Source organism: Acomys minous (assembly GCF_964271855.1).
Source record: "Acomys minous genome assembly, chromosome: 6".
Taxonomy (NCBI): domain Eukaryota; kingdom Metazoa; phylum Chordata; class Mammalia; order Rodentia; family Muridae; genus Acomys; species Acomys minous.
The window spans coordinates 54,795,297-54,819,915 of NC_140487.1; the positions used below are offsets into that span (position 1 = coordinate 54,795,297).

General features: G+C 46.1%; 1 protein-coding gene and 1 pseudogene across 7 annotated transcripts in view; one reads left to right on the forward strand and one right to left on the reverse strand.

The window, feature by feature from the left end:
- CREB5 (cAMP responsive element binding protein 5) overlaps positions 1–24,619 on the reverse strand; it is a 394,107-nt gene that overhangs the window by 10,445 nt on the left and 359,043 nt on the right. For all 6 annotated transcript variants that reach the window (XM_084787603.1, XM_084787605.1, XM_084787604.1 and 3 more), the window contains 2 exons: positions 6,032–6,355; positions 1,905–2,132 (listed from right to left, as the gene is read on the reverse strand). In XM_084787603.1, the coding sequence (XP_084643729.1) occupies positions 1,905–2,132; positions 6,032–6,355 (552 nt within the window). The remainder of the gene's footprint in view (positions 1–1,904; positions 2,133–6,031; positions 6,356–24,619) is intronic.
- The window catches only part of LOC311599041 (large ribosomal subunit protein eL39-like), a 65,827-nt pseudogene continuing 52,617 nt past the window's right edge, over positions 11,410–24,619 (forward strand). The window contains exon 1 of the transcript in view: positions 11,410–11,487. The product of the transcript in view is annotated as a large ribosomal subunit protein eL39-like (transcript). The remainder of the gene's footprint in view (positions 11,488–24,619) is intronic.

The window sequence follows — 24,619 nt, forward strand, 5'->3', positions numbered from 1 at the left end:
CATCCAAATAGCAAACCCCACGGGCCTCAGACCTGCTTGGAGTTCTTGCTTCAAACGCTGCTCAGCCAGTGCTGCAGTGTGTGCTGGCTCCAACTGTCCAGAGCTTTCGCTCACTTAACATGTTTGCAGAACATACTTTACTGATTTTAATTTGTATTTATATGTCTATGTATGTCTGTGGGACTGCATGTCATGTGTGCCGGGTGCCCAAGCAGGCTAGAATTCCCTGTAAGTAGAAGCCCAGGCAGCCATGAGGCGCTCTATATGGATGCTGAGAACCAAACTTGGGTCCTCTGTAAGAACAGCAAGGGCTCCTAACGGCTAAGCCATCTCTCCATCTCCCAGTAACATTTTAAACACACGTCTAAGGGAAAACGTAGCCACGAATGCTGAAATGCTTATCCACATGCCTACTGAAAGGTTCTCACAGACTGCTCTGCCTTGCCTGTGTATGGCAGTAGTTTTGAAAGTGTTTAGCTCCAGACACTGCTTTGTGGTTTGGTTCTCAGCAATCAAAGCCTTACGCCGTTGGTCAGGCATCCAGTCTGTGGACACTGTAGAGATCGGGGATGCGGTCAGTGATTCGGAAGCGTGTAGGTCCTATGCCAGAGCAGGGAATGGCTAATAGGGAAGGAGACGCTGTGAGACTTTACCCCAAACTGCATGCCTGAAACGCTGTGTGATCTCATTTTGTGCAAACTGCACATTTTCTAACTTCACCGTGTCTTATCACAACAAGGGTGATGATGCCCTTAGGTTGGGGGAGATGAATGCCTGTAAGTGACGGGATTTCAGGCCACAGATGACACCAGGCTCCCTTTATACACGTTTGGCTTGCACACTGGATGCGACGGATCCTTTAACGCAACTCACAATGCAAAGACACGGGGGGGGGGGGTCTGACGTCCCAAGTGCTCCTTTGGCGAGGTGCATAGGTGGATGGGGATGTAGCGCGGCAGGCAGAGTGCTTGCCTAGCATTTGTGAGGCAGAAAAACGAAGTCTGCTGTCACATGCCTGCAATGCCTGCAACTCTCCAGCTAGGGCAGGGGGACCAGAGGCCTGAAAGTGTTCTGAGACCAGGCTGGAGAGAATATTAAGGTGTACAGTCTTTCTATTTGGGTCACCTTACCTCCCTTCCTTATAACCATAGGTTCCTCTCAGCTCTGGGAGGAGCTGCTTATATCTAAAACTCTTCCCAAGGTCCCTGAAGCTGTTTGTCATATGTGACTTTAATTGCCATGGTCTCTGGAGAACCTTCCTGATGTTAGAACAAACACCTTAGGCCGGCATCACTGGTGTGCTGGGGAGTTCTCTGAAGAAGCCTTGCATGCTAGTTAGCCCTCACACCCCACCCCACCCCCACCCCAATTCACCTAGGACAGTCCCAGAAACAGCTTTTTAAAAGATGTTCCCAGCTAAGCCACCCCTGGAGAGCAAAAATCACACAAGAGTCCAACCTTGCTGAGCACAAAAACCTACCAACAGCAAGACAAAATATTATTCCATTAATAAAAAATGTAGCCAATTGGGTGCCCATGCCTATGGCTTCCAGGTGAAGAGCCTTCTCTGTACCAGGGACCATGCTAACTGCACCGTGGACATCAATTCACATCCACCCCCAAACCCTGTAATGTTGTTCCCCATTTATACATGAGGAAACTGAGAGCCACACAGCTTAAACACAGCAAGTAGCCACAGAAGGCAGGCTTAAAGCCCTGTTTCTGTGCTTGGTCTCCTGCGTGCCTCATTTCTTGTGGATTGGCCGCTTCATGATGCTGGATGAAAGGGCTGGGGTTCCTCTGAGGCGAGGCGTGTGGGTCAACAAGCTGCAAGGCAGGAAACACCAGGGGCGACAAGGCTCGGGGAAGGGATGGGCCCCCCCCTCCACCCCCGCACCCCGCACCTGAAGCTGCATGTTTGTCTGGGTGAGCTCTTCTGCTTTCTTTTCCAGTGACATCACCCAGACCTTCCTCTTCTGTCTGCAGCGGGTGGCGGCGGCCCGGTTCCTTTCCAGAAATTTCCTCCGCCTCTCATCTGGGTCCTCATCCACCACCCTTCGCCGGCGTCCCCCTGTGGGCTGGGGCGGTTGTATCGTCTGGGTTGGCTGCATCTGTTGGGTGGCTGGTGAAACCTGAGGGGAAGGAGAGGGAGGAAGTGATGGGGACAGGGAAGGACAAGTTGGATCAGGAAGACTCCCAAGCCAATGTCACAAGAGCAAAGCACGCGAAGCCAGTTGCTTCTTAGTAAGTGTATGAACCTTGCTCTTGGTGAATGAGATAAACAATGAAATCACACTCGGGAGAGCAAGATTCATTGAGCTACAGTCCATGTATTTGGGCCAGGTAACACAAGCAGGTGACTTATCCCCTGGGGGATATTTGAAGAGTTGGGCGTGGGGGGCGGGCATTCGTTTCTCCTTCAGGTATTAAAAACGTTTTATTTAAGATGCGTTAAAGAATGTTAAATCGGTAATGGATGGATGCTGGGTTGAAGCAGGTGAGGTCAAGGCTATTGTTGTAATTTTTGGTTTTGGTTTTGTTTTTCCCAGAAAGTCTTATGACAGGCTGCGGCTCTTTTACTTCCAAATGTGTGTAAGATTGCATCGGTGGAGGACACTTTCGGGACACTGTCACCACTGGACTCCTATAGAAGAGCCTTGGAAATTCAGAAGGCAGTCAGGGTCCTATTTCCTGTTCCATTTTGAATACCTAGGAGTAACTAGGCCCACAGATGCCAGGTGGATGTGGCCTGCAAGGTCCTCAGGGCTCTGATCAAGGAGGAGGGAATGTAGGAGAGTTTTCTAGTCACTTGGGGCAGGGCCTTGGACCAGCTAGCAATTGTTGCCAGCCCTCCTTTCTGTGAGTATCTGTGAGACAGTGAGGACAGGGTGCCTAACACAGAACTACATTATAAGGAAATCCTAAGAGTGGCCACAGACTTTATTAAAATGCTTTATTAAGCCTACAGACTCCTTGTCCGGCCTATGTGGTTCTCGGCAACATGGAAGGGTTGGAGACCCCCACACAGACAGCTTTATTTCCCTCTAAGAGGCAGACTCGCAGTCCCTTGTGAAATTTCTATGAGTCCCTCTTTATAAGTCTGGACACCTAATGCTTTCGCTAATGCCCTTCACTCCTTCCTCCTTCTCCTATTTCTCAGTCACCCAGGCTTACGGTTGTAATACCTATAAAGTTGTTTTACAAGAGACATTTAACCCACAGAAATAGCAGGCAAAAAGTTTTCAAAAACTAAGCTCAAAACCCTTTTCTAGCACATTCTACCTCTATGATTGAAATCCCCCAGATTGACTGGAATTGCGCTAACAGTGGCTACAGGTTGACATCAGTTGAGTGCCGGTGACATATTTTAATCCTAAACTCTGTCAAACCTTCTATGACTAATTGTAAACAAATCAGGCTCGGGAGGTTGGTCGGATTGCAGCTCAGTTATCTGAAGCAAAGACATTTTCTGAAATTCTTTATTGACAATTCCTTTCTGCCCAATCACAGAGGGATAACAAAATTAATTAATTTTCTTAGGTCTTACTCACTAGGGTGGCTGGTGGTGACATAATCTTTGCCACTGGCCAAGATGTAACAAACTGTCATTTCAGATGCTAACACCCCTACACTGCTAGGCCCGCCCCTGAGCCAACTTCTGCAGAACCAGGCAGAGCAAGAGCAAGCAAGCACGCTGACTTTTGCTACAGGGCTGTTTTCACATCTACTTTTCTTTTGTAAGATCTCTTACTACCGGTCCTATACAAGACGGAATTAAGAAAAACTGGATGTTTACAGCAAGGACCTCTTGATGCCATGTCCTCCCCTAACTCTAGTCAACCTTATACGTGGATACCTTTCCTGAATCTTCGCTCTGTGTGCTGAGGGTGAGAGGCCAGCCCCAGTACAGGTCCAGGGCTTGGGCTAGGGGAATATTCCTGGTGACCATCAAGTGTCACCAGGATTCTGGACTCACATCTAAACTGTGCAGAAAGATCACGGACATCGCAGGGAGCTGGGAGAATTCAAAGAGACAGGCTGAAGCCAGAACCTGCTTTCCTGTTATTTCCCGTGATGCAGCATTTTATGTGCAGGATGGAAGTCTATTGGCAGAATTTGCTTGGCAAATTTTGATCAGAAACAACGAACAGGAATTTGAAGAAGACGGACTTTGTCCCAAATTAACTTAGACTCTGAGAATTAGAATGGCTTTCAGGAGAGGTCTCCGCACTGACTGTTTAGAACGTGATACAACTGAGGAACCTGATGAGATCGTATCAGGAATCAGCTTCGTGCACATAACCCTAAGAGTGGTATTTTAGACTACTGTGTAAATGATCCCCAGATATGGAGTCTTTCTTTATAGAATAGGACTTAAAAAAAAGAAAAAAGAAAATTTGGGTGCAGCTAATTACAATAGCAATTAGCTAATTATCTTTACAATTGGGCACTTACCGACTTGAAACACGGCAATTGGCTAATTGGCACTTAGCTAATGAATGGCTTTCATATTTAAAAAAAAACTGTTAAATTTGTCTCTGAGGTAACTTGCCCAGAAAGGTACCCAAACCTTTATGTCCTCTACATCAGTAACAACACAGAGTGAGTGGACTGCCTTTGTCTGAGACGACTTTTCTTTCTCCTTTTTGACGCATGTCCCAATTCAACAGTTGACCGAAATGTGATTAAAAATGTGCTCTGGGGGAATGTCGAAGACTAAACTACATGCTAAACGTCTTTGGAATCATTTGGGTTTAGAATCGATCCTGTCTGGCATGTTTTGAAAACGTTTGCAGACCCTCTGTGACTTCATATTCCTGAGAGCCTATAAGTTTAATCAATTGCTATCCCCACTTTGAGGCTCGTGGGGGTTAATCTATCCCTCTGTCCACTGTCACCAATGTCAGTCAAGGAAAGAAGTGGTTTCGTGCCTCACAGCTCAACTCCTCTTGCTTTGTAGAGCACCACTAAGGATCTTTGCAAGGGTAAATTTATCTAATGGATAGCTTTTGCCTTTGTGCCCTACCTCCCACCCCCACATTACCTTTCCTGGCTTAGGATTGTTAGGGCAAGCAGCTTCCAGAGCTCAAAGCACTGCCTGGTCTCAGGGTTTGCCTCCAGAGGCTGACAGCAAAGGAGAGAGTGAATAAGCAATCTTTGGCAGACCCTAGCTTCCAAGGCTCTCCGACCCAGCTGGTTGGGTCTGGGCAGTGTGGCATGGGTGGAGAAGACTGGCGAAGGGCATCTTGCTCAAAGCTCCAGAGTGACTAGGACTCACTGCTCTATTCGACGTGTCCTCCATCTGCTTGGGAAAGCCAGTCCCGTACAGAGCCTTGCTTGTCTTCCTTGCCTGGGTGACATAACGTCTGCCTGGTTCCCCTAACTCTCTTTTAAGTGTAGTCCGCATGCTCATTCTCTTCCTGGCTAGCCCTGGTGACTCTCCACCCCTGGGATTTGACCTTTCTCTCTGTCTGATCATCTGCAGAGAGCTTGGCTGCCTCTCTGCCTCCTTCAAGATGCTTCATACTCAGAGATGAGTCACTTCTCAGCATCTCTACAGCACCTTACACCCTTGCATCCTTTGATGAGCTGCTTCACCTTCAGGGACTGGTATTCTTCAGCTTCTTAACTGTAAGGCAACTGTTCCCTTACTCATATTTTCCATCTTGAGCCTAAATTTCTCTTAGTCTTCCTATCAGTATTACCTATTGCTTAGGACAAACTTTGTGACAAATGCACAAATATACGTGTGTGTGTGTGTGTGTGTGTGTGTGTGTGTGTGTGTGTGTGTTTGGAGAACTTGCAGTTTGCATTTGTCCCTAAGCTAAAATTTACTGCATTGTTTATAGAAACTATGACCCAATCATCTCTTATTGTTCATAGTCACCTCCTAGGAAATGGGCAGAGCCCCCCAGAATGCCAGGATGAGTGCCTAGACTTATCAAACAAGTAGCAAAGGGATGACTGCAGAGTTAGTGCTTACGCCGTTAACAAGGCCAGGAAGAAGGAAGAAATGCTAGTGAAAGCCTACCTGGGCTTGGTTGCCGGTGTGCAGGGGTGGGTGTGGCGAGGTCTGGTGGTGTGCTGGGTGTGCATGAAGGTGGGAATGGGAGTGGTGATGCGGGTGGTTCTGCTGGTGGTGAGGCTGTGGGTGGGGATGGTGGGCGGGGTGCTGGTGCTGGTGTGGATAGGGGTGGTGGGGTGGCAGTGTCTGGTGCTGATGAGGGTGCGAGTGCATGTGGTGGTGCGGCGTCTGGTCTTGCCGGGAGCCCATCATCTCCATCATGTGTCCGATGGTGCTCATGTTCCCGTTTGACATGGCAGCAGGGTGGTGAGTCAGTGCGGCCTTCAACCTCTGAAACAGAATAAAACAAGGGGAAAACTGAGGTCACTCGTGCACACAGAGGGGATATTGAAGCAAAATGGTTCATACTTTTTCGGTTCTAGAATGTTCCTGGTTCTACTGTTCCAGCAGCTGTTGTGAAGGGCTAGCTTTGCAGAATTGCACTTTTTTATGTATTATGATGGGTAGGAGGGTCACTGTCAGTTCTGTTTACTCGGCTATTACAGCAAGTACATAGGATATCCTATCAAGGTAGGTAGCAGTAAAAGGTATTTCCTACGGCACCATCATCTCTTATTGATAACAAAATGTAAATACAAACCAAATGAAACCACTTAATATAATAATGCCATTAGTTGGAGGGCTCCCGTGCTCATCCATGTGCAGAGACCACAAGTAGATTTTGCCTGTCAAAAGGTTTCTCAGACACAGGGAAGAGACTACATCCTGTTCTAGCATACAGAAAAAGTACTAATTTTAGTTTGGAAGTTCAAATCAGCCTCAGCAACCTGAAAGGCAATGTGAAATTCATTCGCATTTATTACCCGTGACATTTCTCAGGAGCCTCCTGACAATCGTATTTTTCTCACACAGTAAGCTTCTTCTAGCTTCAAGTAAGGAAAGCTGAATGGTCTGTGGCATTGAACAGCACTTTTTGTGATGGCTGAAACAGCAGGCCAGGTGCATGCCCACTAAGAGACTTCCTTCATCACAAAACAGGCAGGCACACCAACAGCTTCCGCCTGAGCCTAAAGCAGGGGCAGGCCCGTGTGATCGATCAGACAGGGCTTTCACCACTGTGACTTTCACGCTCTCAGTTTAGCCACCCTAAGTCCCAACCAACTGTGGAGGATATGTAAGCGAGCCATGCCTGCTGTTCGGCCATGCAATTTCATTTACAGGCAGGATTGGGATCTCATATAATGTTCACAATGAGCCATTACTTACTTTTCTTTTTCTTTCTTTCTTTTTGACCCCAATCACTTAAAATGTCAAAGCCATACTTGGCCTTCGATATACAACGTTAGGCCACAGTGTGAGATTTGGCCATGGGCTAGGATCAGCCAGCTATCAGTATTAACTCAGTTCCTTCAACCTTGTCTTCTGTGCGGGAAGTTATCCTAAATCTGAGGATCCCTATGTGCAAGAAAAAATATTGTATAATGTAGTTACTCCTTGGAGATGTACCCTGGGAGGACATGAGAGTGCCCTTGGCAAGGTCACTCACATTGGCTCTATGAAGACAAGCAGGCTCAAGTGCTCTCCAGATTTATGTACTTGCTTGACAGCCCTGAACATCACTGAGACAGAGAAGAACAGCCTTCAGGTGGGCATGGAAGCCGTGGTCCTATAGCCAGCACATCAGTTTCCCCAACCAACTCGGCTAACCAAGTCTTTACTTAAACATAAAGAGCCTCCAAAGGAGGACAGGATGGACCAGTGTGTTGATATAGATCATCTATAACTATTTTCTGGGTCTTGATTCAGCAGCCTCCAAGTCTGCTGGCTTTACAGCATGAGCAGTAGCCATGGCTAGGACAGAAAGGGCTTGATAAGGACAGTCTGGAGGAGGGTGCGCTACCCGTAGCCTGGGACAGCCTAGGCCTTGGGCACTGTGTTTACTACTAAGCAGAGACATGAACGGAAGCTCCTCATCTCTCTGTTTGAGAGATGAGCTCATTGTTTTTGTAAAAAAAAAATGCTCATTATAAAAAATTTTAGCCATGCTTATGAGTGCAATGAAGTCAGCCACTTGGAGCCAGATGTGTTGTTTGTGCTGGTGGTGGGCGAGCGCATTCCTGAAACCCGCATTTGCATACGTAGAACAGGAGGAGCAGGTGGGATAATTGTACCATCAGAAATCATAATGAATGTTTGGTGGGATGATTTGGTTCAGACACTGCTTCTTTCTTTAACCGGAAAGTCTCCAAATGCTCTTTCAGAACTTAAAAGGAAAAATATATATAGTACGTTGAAGTTGTGTTTTACTTTAAGTTGTGACTTACTGGATAGTACCAATGGGCTTTCTAAGTTTTTTTTTTTAAATTTCATTACAAAAACGTATAGCATACACGTAGTCCTCGTACTGAAGAGGATGAGGCATAAAGCTTTCAAGTTCAAGGCCAGCCTGGGTTACATGCAGGCACACAGGCACACACATGTTTGCGTGTAGTTTCCTAGTTTAAAAAATTCAACTGGTACATAGCTACTATATGAAAAAGTAAAAGCTATTTGCCTAGGTTCTCCTCTTATACCCTTGTCCCATTCCTTATCACTAGCATGCACCCTCAGGCCATGATTTAGGGTGTTTGTGGCAACCCTTTCTACTGTAGTGTTTTATATAGTGCCGTTTATTACTTTAACCCCTTTTGCATCCATCAAAGTAGCTAATACAAATGACCAAGCATTAACTGAGCCCCAGCCCATCCTCCCTCTGTGTTTTATCCCTAGGTTTCAGAAGAATACTACGAAGCTAGTACAAAGGGGAAGGCCTGTGCTCAGGCATGGCTGCTGGCGAGGTGGAGGTGCCTTTCTCTGAATGGGACTGTGAGTGTGGGAAGCCATGCCATTCACCCACCCCCAGGAAGCAGGGATTGTGTTCAGAAACTAACCCCATCACCAAAGGGAAAGACAGAAAGAGAAAGGAAGGCCTAGTAAAGCGTTAATTCCCAGGCTTCAGTACAAACCAATACATAATTATATTTAAAATTAAAGCATGAATGAAATTAAAGCAAGAATGACCATTCCAAGGCTTATGATAGAAATGTAGCATTTTTTGTTTTGTCTCAGAATACCACACATGGTTTTGTTGGGAGGATGATGTATTTGTTAGCAGAAGTCACAGAGGCAGTTGAACCCTAGAAGCGATGTCAAGGGACCTGCTCCCCCATACCCAGCCTGCCCTCTAGAAAACAGCAGAGAAAAGCAGCAAAAGGGCTGAGAGAGGAGCAGGATAAATCCATCTTCCTGTGTCCTTGAAGTCAAGGCATGGAAAATTCAAAGGCTGTGCTGGAGTGGGCCACCGAGTTGTCTCTTCAGTGCTATAACTGACTTTCCCACCTTTAATTAGGAGCAAATGGAGCCTGACAAATACATACTGTGTACCAGATCTTCATCTCTCAAATAATTAGCTTGTACTGGTGAAGGGAAATTATTTGATTGACTCAAGTCTGTTCTTGTATGTTCCAAGCCAAGGCAATAACACTAGCAACGCCAATAACATTCCATTTAACTATTTATTCACCCAGCAAATATTTATTAGGTTTTGACTCTGAGCCAGCACTGCACTGGGCATTTTGTTATTTGCTGTGTGAAGTAAATGGAAGATACATCAAACCAGGGCTTTAAAAAGCTGGCGGAGAGAGGAAAAAATGCACTATGACAATGAAGACTGAGACTCCCCTTAGGAAGCCCTCCAGCGCTCGGCCTCCATCACAGTTGAAGGCAGTCGGTTCTGCAGCTGCTTTGCACACGTCCTCTCGCCCGACTCATGCCACTTCAGACCAGTTGGGGCCAGTTCTTAAACTCATGGAACCGCCGCTCCCCTATATTTTGGTGCCAAGGGAACACATGCACGGCGAACCTTTAAATTACCCCCAGTATAGATAAACGCACCCCCACTGTCTGAGGCACGGTAAGCGACCAGCAAATGAGTCCAAGCTGTATTTTGCAGAATGGGTTTTCTTTTTTGAAGCCGAGAGGTGTCTTGTTTTAAATGCTGTTCTGACAGATGCCAGGAAAGACAAGAGGGTGGCGAGGTGGCCGCTAATGAACAAATAAACAGACTTCTTTTTCAGCTCTAAAGAATGAGGGCTGTGACTGAGACGGGACGGAAAAGGGAGACCCAACTGACTTTTTATCGTTTTTCTACCATGGTTGTTTATTTGAGAGGGAGGTGGAGGATCCTGACACCCAGTTCATATTTGCTCCAGCTGCGTGTTTCACCGGCCGCTAGTTCACCATTCCTGGTGGGAGTGTGGGCTTGCTGCCCTCTCTCCATCTCAGTGTGGCCACTGTCGGGTGCCAGGTGTCAGCCCCTCTCGCAGTGAGCTCAGTTTTGTATCACAGCGTATCTTATGAACTCCAGATACACTCACGTCGTCAGTCTCACAAGCATGTGGGAATGTGTGCTTGTGTGAATACACACCCACTCGCATACACATCACAAGCATGGTACATACACACCCACACACCACCCCCAGGCAGTCTTTCTCCCATTAGCAACTTGTTCGTGCCGATTAGAAACATTTGTGCAATTCAAAAGCTCCGTCAGTGAGGTGGATTGCCTATGCTTCATAGCCTTGGAAAGTCGAGCCAGATTATTAAACTTTACTTGAAATTCGACTAGGTGGGAGGTGGGGGAAGGTGGGAGCATTCTTTCTAGAAAGCTTTTCATTACAAACTACCATTTGATATGTGATCACACCAAAATGCAGTTCTCACCACAAGTCAAAATCTAGCCATATACAAATGTGGCAAAGTCTGTATTTCTATTTCACATTTAACACAGTTATTGCCACTGCTGGCTTCCTCAAAACTTTGCTTCAAGGTGCAATTTCATCTTTCTTTAGCATCCTCCACATAGTTGTGCCAAGGGAGGGGTTAGTGCCAGCTTCTCATGGTCTTCAATGGGATGAGACCAAGGGCTTTGATGGACATGAGCTTTTAGTACCTGTAACTGCTGATTTGCTTCACTTGCAAGGACTTCTGAAATTAACATAATTAATGAGTTAATGTAAATAAACAAAAACTAAGTTAGTTATTTATTCACTGACTTTAATACCTACAAACAACTAGTTTAGATTCTAAGTGCATCCTAACTTAAGACTGTAAGAGCTATTGTGGATGACGTGGGAAAGCAACATGCGCTGTGAACATCATAGGCACGACAGATTTTTAATACCCAGGACCACACGTGGGCTTCAGAGTGTCTACCGAGAATTACCATATAAGCTTGGTTCTTAGAACCCATATGTTTCAGAAGTTTTATCAAGATAATTAGCTAAAATCATACTTGTTTTTCATCTTAAGCGCCCATTTCTCTGGCCTAATGGGAGACCGCTGAGATGGCCCTTTGCAGCCTTGTCTGCTGGAGAAAAAGTCCTGGAGTTGATGCTTGCTGGATGGTAGCTGTTATTGGAAAGGTGAGTGGTGTGCATGTTAAAAAGAAGGAAAGAGTAACCACTGTTTCAGAAAACTTAAAAAATAAACAGAAAGAAGACAAGTGAAAACGTATGACTTGAAGTGAAAAGGTCTGAGTATTAGTTGCTGTTTTGAGGTAGGCTCTCACTTTGCGGCCCAGGCTTCGAACTCACCGAGCTCCAGCTGCCTCTGCCCCCCAAGGGCTGGTATTAAAGGCATGTGCCACAGTGCTTCGGGGAATCCTGGTTCCCAGTCTTGCTTTACTATCCCAGGCAGCTTTAGGCTCCTCTTTTATGAAAGGCAGGTACATGAAAAGACGAGAAAAGAGATACCCAGAGCATTGGGGGCAGGGGGGCAGAGTAGGGGTGCTTTGTGAGTGGGCACTTGGGTGGGGTCAATCTCAGCTTTTTTTAATGAATTAGATGAAAGCAGGCTCAGTGAGATGATTCAGAAGGTAAAAGTGCTTGCCATGCAAATGCGAGGACCTGCGTCCAACCCCTGAGTCCCCGTCCCAGGATGGAAGCAAAGAGCTAAAGCCCGAAAATCGTCTTTTGACATCCGTATGTGCACCACAGCATGGGCATACCTGACCTCTCAGATCATTGTGCCATAGCATAAAATGTCACAAGCATTATAGTATATTTTAAAAAGCCAGGCACAGAAGGTCACATTTATATGAAATATATAAAACACACAAAGCCAGAGAAAAGACTGGAAGGGGCCAGAGACTTGGGCAGGGGCACAGGGTCCTTCTGGGTGACAAAAACACTTTGGAAGTGCAGAGGTGACAGCTCCACAGGATGTAGTAAGAACTAGTGAGATGCATGCTATAAAGTGGCTGATGTCATTAGAATTTTGCCTCAAGTTGAAAGCTCTAAAAGATAATAATTGAAAAGGCTGGGTTTGTGGCTCAGTAACCGCTTTTGTTTACCCAGAGTGCCAACCTGCGCTGGCTAGTTTTATGTCATATTATCACAAGCTAGAGTTATTTGGAAAGGGAGGACTTCAATTAGAAGACACACCCATTAAGATGGCCTATGGGCAAGCTGTTGGGCATTTAATTGATTGACCATTGATACGGGAGGGCCCAGCCTCCTATGGATGGTCACCTCTGGGCTATTAGGAAGTTCTGAGTGCTATAAGACGGCAGGGTGAGCAAACCACAGAGCCAGAAAACAACACTCCTCATGGCCTCTGCTTTAGTCCCCGCCTCCAGGCTCCTGCCTTGAGCTCCTTCCCTGCTTTTCCTGGATGATGAAGCTATAGGATGAAATAAATTCTTGCCGTTCTGGGCTGGTTTTGGCTGTGGTGTTTTTATCGCAGCAACAGAGACCCAAGACCCCACCTCAGCATTACCAAGATAAGATGCTAAAATAAAAGCTAAATGGGATTCTCTCTCTCCTTCGGACAGAGTGCTGACAGAAACGTCATTTGACAATCACCGAGATGTCACCGGAGGGAGCACGCCACTGTCTATGAGAGAATAACAAAAAGATGCTGTCAACAACAGCGGGTTCCTAGTACTCCTCTCTACAACTCTGTGTCTTCGGCAAGAAGTCGTACTGCTCCTCTTTTTTTTTTGACACTGTCATCTGCTAGTTGGCTTAAAAACCAAAAGAAACCACATAAGACATGGTCCCAACTTTGTGGCGCAAAGTTAATAGAAAGTTAGATATGCTGGCTGCCAATACTACAAGACTGTCTCTCCCCCAAGAGAAATTCAACAGCAGTGAGGCAACACCTTATCTTTGGTTAGCAAAACAAACCAACCAACCAACAAACAAACAACTGCCAAAACAGTCCAAGGAAGATGGAGCTTGGCACAAGCACATGTGTCACAGGATGTGGGGATTCTTTAAAGCATTCTTAGGCAATGCAGCCATCGAATCTGCTGAAGTGGTTTTTCCAGTTAAATCTGTAGTACCGGACTAGAGACATTTTCGTGCAAGAGAGCAAGCCGTGGCAGACCCACCATGTCTTTTCTCCTGCCTGCCCTCCTCAAGTGTCGGCATCAGACCTCACCAGAAGTGGGGCTTTCTCCAGAGAGTATTAAAATCTTCATCTGGGCATCATGTGGATCTCACACACTCCTCCTGTCGGCTGGGATGCGTGTCCGTTATTCACATGTCCTGCCGCGTTCCCCTGTTTCAAGTATTCATTGCTTTTTAATTGATAACTTGATCCTGCTAGTCATGTTCAATTGCTAGGCAGAGGCCGTGGTAAGGAGTGTGTGTGTGTGTGTGTGTGTAGGAATGAGGAAGACACCTCACAATTTTCACTTTAAAACCCCTGTTCTTAGGCTGCCCTTTCTTGTTCCAGCCGCAGGTCAGACGGCAGGTAAGACTGCAAAGCTCTATAGCTCTTTGTCCCTTTAAGCCACTAAGACTAAGCATTAAGGGATGATGACCCCTAGAACATAGAATCTGCCACTTTCCCTGCGGATTTTTAAAGGTGCTGAGCACACAGTGGGCCTGTAAGCTGCCTGCAGATCTCCCTGAGTAGGACCTTCCTGTGTCGCATCTTGTAATTTTCTCAGTATAAAGAACCTTTCAGGTGGCAGCTGGAGAGAGAATAACCTCTCTGTCTTTTTGCACACACTACTCAGCCCTAAAAACCCAACACCTGCAAACCTAGATGCCTTTGGGAGAGGGCTTCTTTCTGAGTTTTATAGAAGAAACCTCTGTTGGAAAAGCAAAATCCCTTGTTATGTTATTTCAGATGCGGACATATTTGGGATCACAGGCAGTAACATATATTAGAAAAACACAGAACTTTGCATTTGTGACTCACCATGGAAACTCCACACTAACACAGCACTGAGTTTAGGGTTTTAACTGCCCAGAAGTCAGGAAATTTAGGGTTAAGTTTCCAAAAGACTTCACTCTATGTGTGCATCACAGAGCCTTCCCTGCGTTGTGATCTAATAATTTGGCAAAGGAGGTGCGATGAATAATTAAGGAGAGGGTTTCCTCTTCATGCTTAAGTTCCCATAATCTCTAGCAAGATGGCCCGAGAACAACTTTCCATGACCTTTTAGGTGCACTGCTTTGCCTGGGTAGGTGACAATAATACCATTGTTGAGTCTGATGCTGGGGGTGCAGGACTTGGCAGGGGGGGGGCTACATGGGTAGAACAGCCAATTAACTGCCACTACCTCACCCAGCCCTCCAGTGGGTCATTCCCACGCTCTTGTGAGGGTAGCTGCATTCAATAGTCAGTACCCTTAGCTTCCTCCCAAGAGGGCACCTCAATCACTATGACACCCAGACTTCCAAATCTGGTCTCCGTAGGAACTGGAGAAGGACTTCCTGTAACCACATCTCGGGTGGCCCCTGAGTTGTCCCTGGTAAGATGTTTTGAAGTATCATCACCTTTTGGCTTCATTCCAGTTGCATGACATCAAGCCCCTGCTGGAGTCATTAGGGTCAAGGGACCTGGCATTACTTGTCATAAGAAATCTCCGCGTGCTTCCCTTATTTCTGGGGGAGGTGATGGTGTCCACACCCAAGGCTATTTTCTATGCTTGTGTCATGGATCTTTATAGATATGGGAGGAGGATGGAGAGGATGGGTGAGAATGATTGATATTAAAGCACCATGTAACTTACTCCGGGTTTCAGGGTGTTAATGGTCCAAGAACCATTGCATCACTAACTTCTCGTGGCTCTATCTTCCAGGCCCACCCTTTTGGTCTAGATTATGATTCTTGACTCAGCAGTCATTCGAAAGATGAAAAACATGTTTGGCTTTAGTCCCATGGCTCTACACGCTGGGTTTCCATTCTGTTCTTGTGAACCTCCTGGTCTCCCTGGGCAGGGAGAGCATGCAGAAAGCTGAGAGACGCAAGAAGTGGGCATGCATTACCTAGAAGCACCATCACACCTGCCTTTCATGTGTGTCACACACACACTACATAGACACACACAAACACCACACACACACCACACACACGAGAGAGAGAGAGAGAGAGAGAGAGAGAGAGAGAGAGAGAGAGAGAGAATCTTTCCCACTTTGGATGTATATGTTTAAAGCATTTCAAATGTAGGCAAGGCAGAGATTCATCGTTTATGAAGAACCCTGCTGCTTGGTATATAGCAAGACACTCTTCTTAAGAAAGCTTTAAATTTATGGCCAACTAGACACCTCCAAATCCCTGTGATTCTCTTCTATATTTTAAAATTATGAGAAACTGAGTACTTTAGGTGTTCTTCAGGTTTCAGTTTTTGTTGTTCTTTTCAGGCGACAGCATGAGGGCACATTTGCATGTCCCTAACAGCACTGGGGGCGGGGTGGGGCTCTTGCTAAGTCATCGCATTCTTACCATTTCTGTTGTCTCAGTGGAGCTACTGCAGTGAGCCAGAGGTCTAAATCTACTGCCTGAAACATTAGCAGTGGGGGGTGATGGGGCAGGGAACGCACAGCCATCCCCTTAAATCATTGTCCCCACTGAGTGCCATTCCAAAATGCCAACTAGAAAGCTCTCTGGTTGATTTATGACCTGAAAAGCAGCCCCTCCAAGAAGTTGCCCCTTCACAAGCTGAAGACTGCATTTTCTCAGTCTGTGGTCATCTCTAGCCCAAGTAATTTTATTTTCTGACTCCACCTTGCACTTAGGCAACTGCTCTCTGGGGACTGGGGGTGGGGGTGGGGGGCAGGGAGCGTGCAGGGGAGGTGGTACAGCCACTAGTTTCCTGAAGGGAATCAAGGCTTCTTGGAGGTCCTCAGCCCATGAAACTGATGGTCCAGATCAATTTCCCACATCTGGAGAGGCAGAAAATTCTCATGCAGACATAGTAAGCCACCTGCTGGAAGGCTGGTAAGAGGGATTTGAAACTTGGCGATTTCCTCCAGGGCCCAGGCTGCCTGGCTGCGTGACTGCCTGGTTAAAGGAAAGGCGGTTGAGTGGGTAAGAGGGAGCATGGTAGACAAGGCAGGGAAGGGAAGGGCAGGGGGGAAGGCACCAAGACTGGAGGCACGAAAGCTTCCTGTCTGCTGAAGGGTCTGTGGTCTGTTTGCAGAAACGAGGCGGGGTGTTGTGAATACAAGCGAATACAAGATTGAGTCAAAAATATTCCACACACAAAAATAAGTTCAACATCCCTTCCCCTCCACCACTGCAAACTTTGAGAATTGTCTACTCCACCCTAATTTCAAGATAAACTAACCACCAGAGGATTGTTAAAGAATTTCTTTATTTCTTCCTATCTGGCAAGGAGCTCTGTTTCTGATACGACAGATAGGGACGACATTGCATCCTGCAGGCATGTTTTTATAGGAATACCATTATACTAGAAATTTCCCACCTCTGTAAGGTTTTAAAACCATGCATGGTTAACCAGATGCTAACAAAATGGAGAGGCATTCTCCCGTTTCGTGACAGCATCAGACTGAAGGAGCCCGCTCAGATCTGAAGAGTGTCTCCTCCGTGTTCACATGCATTGAGTTTGCCACCTATTCTCCTCTGACTAATGACGCTGAGCCCATCTGAGTAGAAACATTTGTTTTCAGTTTCTCAGTAGTGCCTATGTGCATGGACACACACACACACACACACACACACACACACACACACACACACACTCATGGAGGTCAGAGGGAAGCTTTCAGGTGTCCATTTCTCTCCTCTCTCCATGTGGTTTTCAGGGGTTCAACCATGGTCATCAGACTTGGTGGCAAGTGCTTTTACCCACTGAGCCCTGTTGCCGGCCTTAGGAATCTCTTCCCAAGGAGAAAAATCTATTAATATTTTTTTCTTGGTACTATTTCAGCATCTGCTATTTATTTTTTTCTCTCTCTCTTTTCTCACTCAAAACTATCCTTGACTTCTTTCCAAAGCTTATAAACCGGAGGAAGCCTACCATTACTCAGCCTCCTTGGTGGGTACCACACATTATATACTTTGCTAAAAGGGAAACCTGTTGAGAGTCAAATACGTGACTTATTACAGTAAGCATCATTAACTATGAGTGGAGTCATGTTTTAGATGAGCCCAATTGGTTTCTATGATGTAGTAGCTCAAAAGTCCTCTCTGGGAGTAGGAGGGATGGCTTCTAAAATTCAATTTGCAAACAAAGTAATAGTATGCAAATAAGTGTTTCCCCTAAAACGATAACAGGATTAAAATCAGATTCCGATATGAGACCATACATCTAAGTGCATTTGTTGATTCTGTTCAATAAGCTTAAGTTCAGCCCAGGGGCCCCACAACTGCTTCCCTGGGAAGCAACTGGTGTTCCTGAGTGGAGTATTAGAGAGCGGCAGACAGAGAAAAGTGGTGCAAATATAGGCATACAAGTCCCTTGCTTCTACTGACACAGGGTTTTAAATTAAACACACACACACACATACACACACACACACACACACACACACACGCATGCACACACATATGCACACATTCATTTAAGAACAAATGCACATGGCAGGATCACTCTGGCAGTCTGGGAGTGCGTGCTCTCTCTGTGCTGACAACACAGGCCTAGGTTGGCTGTTTGAAACAGCAGATCCACTTCTCATTTAAGCGTGGATTTGTGATTCATGGAAAGGGATACTACTGCTCTTTGCTCCCCCCTCCCCCACCCCCATTGAATAGAGACAGAACCCAGTGTGATTGCACATAGTAAGAAGCCCTCAGTCCTTGAATTATAATCCCCCAACCCTTGGTTTTATGAAACAGGGTCTCCCTAAGTGGCCCAGGCTAGCCTCAAACTCCTGGTTCTCCCACCTCTGCTTTCTGATGCCAGGACTGTAGGCACGCCCCACCATGCCTGCCTGTGCTGCGCTTTGATTTCAGTTAGAATTTGGATTTCTGTAACAGCAGTTATCAGTCAGGCAGAGACGCTCTTCTATGGATGTTGGGGTGATATCCAGATAAAACCAATCATAAGTTGAAAAATGTAGTCAACACTTTCACCCCCACCAAATAGTATAGCATAGCGACAAGCACACTTTAACCACAGGTTTCTGGGCCTCATGATTGGATTCTACTATGTACTGCTACTGCCAACCATCAAAAGACAGTGGAGTACTGTGAACTGCTAGACCAGGAAAAGAGGGAGTTCTAAGCCCGAAGGTTTCTCCTGCATGCATATGGCCTTTTTACCAACAGACAGCAGTGAATTGAAGCATCACAAGTCTGAAGAGTATCAAAAGCATGCCACATAACACAAAAACAAAAACAAAACAAAAAACCAAACCAACCAACCAACCAACCAACCAACCAACCAAACCCTTCACTCAGGAGGTTTGTTCTCAAAGCAACAGTCAAGCAACCCAGTGTAAGGCTAGCCAGCTCTGGACAGGAAGAAGAAAGCAACCGGAACCTACTGTGCAGTCTTGGTTGGGCTGACTTTGTTTTAAACGGCAATGACTACATAGGTAAGAGACCAACACCCTCTTGTTGCCTATGATCTTTTTAAAACTTAAAGGATACAAAATTCAAGTCAGATGAAGTCCAATGTCTTGTCCCAGAGACTTATAAATTAGACCTATATTGCTATGAGTTTCAAGCCTGATTACAAAAACAAAAACAAACCAAAAACCAAAAAAAACCCAAAAAACCCAAAAACCCACGCATAAGACATCAAGCACTAAGGTAAACTCAGTGCAGTACTGGTGTCTAGACAGATGTAGGTGCTGTCTGCTTCTTCTGAGAGTAGACTGTCGTCAGGGCAACAGAGCAAAACATTTGAAATGCAATTCAAAGCCACCTGGGTTGCACACCTGAGATTGCCATAATCCAGGCCCTCCAAACTACGTGCCGACCTAGGAATACAGAAGAGTACGAAAGTGACCTTGCCTTTCATGCGCACACGCTCAGTGGAGCACAGATGTACAACTTGGCCCTTAATGTACTGAGGCTTCCCATGAAATGTTCCATGATCCTCCTTTAAAACCGTAAGACAGTTAATCTGGCCTCACTTCAGCTAGGCTAATGACTGCCTACCTCCCAAAGATTCCTTTGCTCTTTCCAACTGGCAAACATTGGCTTCATTTCCTCTGGTGCTTTTGGAATCACGGAGAACGGCTGGCTTGGCATGGAAGCTTTCTTTCAGCACTGCCTTTGCTTTGGGGGAGACACTGTTCATTCTCTGAACACATATCCACTAAGCTTTCCTCTGTGCACGGTAAGAAACAGCTGGAGGAGACAACGTTTCTCATTCCCATCCAAGGAGCTTGACATGCTGTGGTCAGCAATTCCAGTGCCTAGTGATACAGTGGTATCAGGGTGATTTGCATTGAGAAACAAGTGCAGGCTGCTGAGTTCAATAGAGACAGCAGAGGTCCTGAGGCTAACCAGCATCTTTAGACTGCAGCGTATCAGGTACACATGCTTAACTTAGGTCTAGACAGTCTCTGCAAACAAGGATTACTCAGCTACAAGTTAAGTAGTGCCATGTCCCCTAACCATTCATCCATGCTAAGTGAACCACAACTGACAATATTGATCACTTAGCTGCTTATTTTATTTCTCTTACAAAGACTCCACAGACTATAGTGGTAGAAGACCTGACTGGTATCAAAAGATAGCTAAATATCCTTTTTTTTTTCTTTTTTGCAGCTTTGCCTCTGTCTTCTTGACATTCATCAGTCTAATCTGTGGCTGGGAACAGCAGTGAGTGATCATAGTGACATCAAGAATTTAGTTGTCTGGGGATGGAGCGATGGCTCGGCAGTGCGCTGCTATTGCAAAGGACCCAAGGTCAACTCTTGGCACCTACATGGTGGCTCACAGCTCTTGGTTAAGTCCTGCTCCTGTGGATCTGACGATGCCTTTTTCTGGCCTTCTTGGGCACTGCTTGTATATAGTACATGTTTACACACTCAGGCATACACATGTACACGAAGTAGTAAATTAAAATAAAAAGAATAGTCTTTACCTCTGGGTTCTGATAATGAGAAGAGTTTGGGCACTCACACAAGCCAAGGCTATTTTATATGAAAGAAAAGAGGGGCCAGGAGATAAAAGGCCCATGTGGTCATATGACAAATTTAAGATTGAAAGTATATTAGAACTCAGGACTCCCGGTTGCTGGTCCAGACTTCCTCCGCTACCCTAGCAACTAGTCTGGCACTCGGTTGTACCCAGAATAGTAAATAAGAAACAGAAATGGCATATGCAAACACTAATGGCCATGTGTGCTTTGTGCTTTTGGCAGTATGGAGCCAATGTGTTTTCAGGCAGGCCGCTTCTCGTCTGGAGCCAAAGGGACAGCATGAGCCACTGCCAGTGGAGGGCAGACTGCTTTGGAAGGTGTCTGTCTTCCGAGTTGCAGCAGGTGATCCCCTGAAACTATCTGGCCAACTTCTGATTTTATGGGGGTGTAACTACAAGGGCATGCCAAGAAAAGAAACACGAGGGAAGGGTAAGAGAAGGCAATGAAAGAAAGCTGAGTGAAGAGTTCTGGGACCAGGGTATGGGGCCCATGACTGTGCTAGGAGGCTGAGGCAGTATGCCCACATGAGCTTATGAGTTCAAGGCTAGCCTGGGCTATATAGGGAGGCCCTTTCCTGAAACAAATGAATGTATCAATTCAATTAAATGGTTATTGGATTGTATTCTGTTTTTTTTTTTTAAATAATTCAAGGAATGTGCAGGCCTTTGAAGTGATGCTCATAAAGCCTCAAGCCTGACATTGTCTTCTCAGCGACAAGTTTTGTCCATGGACTTCGGCGGACTGGATAGGTAGTAGAGTCTAGACATCCTGCACGCATCTGCTAAAAGGTAACCATCAGTGGCCCTGAGTTAGGCCTCTGAAAAGTGACCATCGCCACCCTGAGTTAGGCAGGGCACCCATCGCTTCCCTCTGCTTCCAGATAACTAACCCAGGTCTAGAGATCCCAGCAACCTCCTCATGGAGCTTTTTAGTTCAGGTTCAAAACGTAGTAGTAAGGTGGCCAGTTTCCTCCATGACTATCGTCCCTTGAGGTAAGCCAGACCCAGAAGGACACACATGGTATGTACTCACTTACAAGTGGATAGCAGCGATATAGTACAGGATAACCATGCTACAATCCATGGACCCAAAGAAGCTATGTAACAAGGAGAGCACAAGGGAGGATGCTTGAATCTCACTCAGAAGAGGAAAGAAAAAAGACCTTGGAAGTGAATAAAGAGAGAGAACTGGGGGGGGGGGAATGAGGGTGGGGATCAGGTCAGGGGAGAACTGGGGGGGGGGGACGGTGAGAGGGCTAGGAGAGAGAACGGAAACCAATGGGGTGGGAGGCGGCAGCTGCATATCCCGGCCAAGCTGGAGACCTGTGACAGGGTAGACTCCTGGGAAGACATAGGATTGACTCTAGCTGAGACTGAAATGGCCACCGCCTATAGCCGGGCAGAACTTCCAGTTGAAGGAGGGGGACACCAACCTACTCACAAAACCTTTGACCCACAGTTTACCCTGCCCACAAGGTGTGCAGGGATAAAGATGGAGCAGAGATTGAGGGAAGGGCCAAACAATGACTGGCCTAACTTGAGGCCTACTCCATGGGGAGAAAGCCAACCCCTGACACTACCAATGACACTCTGCTATGCTTGCGGACAGGAGCCTAGCACAAATGTCCTCTGAGAGGCTCCACCCAGCAAAGGATCAAAACAGATGCTGAGAACTACAGCCAAACATTTAGGTGGAGCTCAGGGAGTCTTGTGGAAGAGTTAGGGAAAGGATAAAGGGACCTGGAGGGGACAAGAACTTCACAAAAGACCAACAGAGTCAACTAACTGAAGACCATGGGGGCTCACAGGGACTGAAACACACACACACACACACACACACACACACACACACACACACACACATATTTAGGCCCCCTACACATATGTAGCTGATGGGCAACTCGGTCTTCATATGGGTCCACTTCAAGTGGAGTGGAGGTTCTCTCTGACATGGATACTGTTACCTGCTTTTGGATCACTTTCCCTTAGCTGAGCTGCTTTGTCTGGCCCCAGTGAAAGAAGATACACTTAGACCCGATGCTACTGGATATGCTTGGGTGGGTTAGTACCCTTGGGGTCCTCCTTTGAGGAGAAGCAGAGGGAGAAATAGGGGGAAAGGGTAGGAGGATGGGACTGAGAGGAGAGAAGGGAGGGGGCTTTGACAGGCGAATAAATAAATAAATTTTTTGAAAATGTAAAAAACAAAACAAAACAACAACAAAAAGAATTCCAACAGTGAACCTGGAAGTATACAAATTAAAGCATCTATATAAATTCCCCTTAGTATCTTTTCTCGGATCTTCTGCAAAATATAGATTATGTAAAAATAAACTTTAAGTTTTAATGTTTCATTTTACTTTTTAAGGTACTCATAATGAGCAAGTGCTCTGCCACTGAGCTGTATCCCAATTCTCTTTTTATTTTGAGAGTTGGTTTTAATAAATTGTCCAAGCTGGCATTGAACTCACTCTGTGTCCGAGGCAGGGCCTTAAAATTGTATAATCTGTCATAGTCTCTCTGGTTGTTTGGAACCGCAGGCCTGTGTCACATGGCCTGGCCCATTTTAATTATATTTAATGTACTGATACTCAGGAAAAGGTTGAGGAAAGGCATATAAAATGGGCAGCCACCAAGTTTGTCATGAGCTGGCTGTCTCCTCATTCAGCCTTCTGACATTATCCTTAATATTCTATTTGGCATTATCCACCTTCTGTCTCTGAGATGCCACTAGATCTACCTATGACCAAGGATTACAATGACACCTATGCCTCTGTGTGTGTGTGTGTGTGTGTGTGTGTGTGTGTGTGTGTGTGTATGTATGCTTGCAATGCATGACAGAAACATAAGGTCTTCCCTGGGATTTCCCTATAGCTCTTTAGACAGGTCTTTGTCACAATTTTTGCCTGGGCCCCATGGACCTAAATGCATTCATTCTTCAGGGCAGCCAGCCCTCTGAGGTGTGAATGCCCTTGCACTCATAAGCACAATGCTTTCTTTTGTTCTTCATTGTAACCTGGATTCCTTGCTAAGTGCCACACCCTGTGCCCATTAGGGAGCTATTGGGTCAGAGAGAGACCAAGGCACAAAGGACTGAAAATGTTAACGAATGTCCGCGCGCGCACACGCACACGCACACACACACACACACACACACACACACCCCAGCAACAACAACGAAAGTCCTTCATAAACAATCTAGAGCAGGAATACAATTAAACATTAATAAGAAATGCAGTGCATTTTGCTCCTTTGCAAGGGCTCACCTTAGAAATATCATGGTTTGGATGTGATGGGCGCCTCACCCCATTGCTCAGGTGTGTGTACATTTTGTCCCAGATGGTGGTGCTATTTGGGCAGCTTGTGAGACATTTGAGACTGTGAGCTAGCCTGCAGAGGTGGGTCTCTGGGTGGTGGGCCTTCAAGGTGGTCTATGCAACCTCTTGTCTCATTTTCCTACACCCATGCCTTCCCCAGCATTATGAACCAACAGCCTCTGAACCAGGAGGCACAAGGAATCCTTCCCTTAAGTTGCTTTGTCAGACACTTGGTTCCAGGCATGAGGTGGACTTGTGCTTGGAAGGCCATGAGCAGACCAAGAACCTGCATTCACCAGCCAGTGTCAGGTGCCAGGCCCCGCGTGTTCTCTGTGAGTGATTTGTATGTTATTCCATAGGCGAAGTCTTAAGATCTACTAAGCTAATGAGTGGTGGTGGGGTGTGGGGGAGGCACACAATCCAGATGCTTCCTGAAGCAGTGATCCCGGAGAGGTCTCCACAAACACAGAATGAATGGAGTCAGAGGCCTCATAGCATCTACACATGAGTTTACCCCGATGCAGACTGTTTATTTTTCTAAGTCTGAGTAACTACACTGGAGACCATCAGAACAAATGGATATTGAAAAGCCTCCTTCAATTGTACAGAGCTGTTTATAGGTCACGTGATTCTGGTGAACCATCCTGAAAAACAGCTTGTAAGAGCCAGTGCCTTTAGCAACAGTGACAGGGGGATGAAATATTGGGATACAGAGAATAGAGGGTGGAATAAGAAACCCAAAAAAAAAAAAGTTGCTAAGATGAATAGATGGGTGGAAAGTGAACGGCTGCTTCGATTCTGAAGTCTTGGGAGATTTTTGCAAAAGGCCCAGAGCTGTTTGGCATTAGAGGTAGAGTCAGAGGGAACAGACTCCATACGTCTTCAC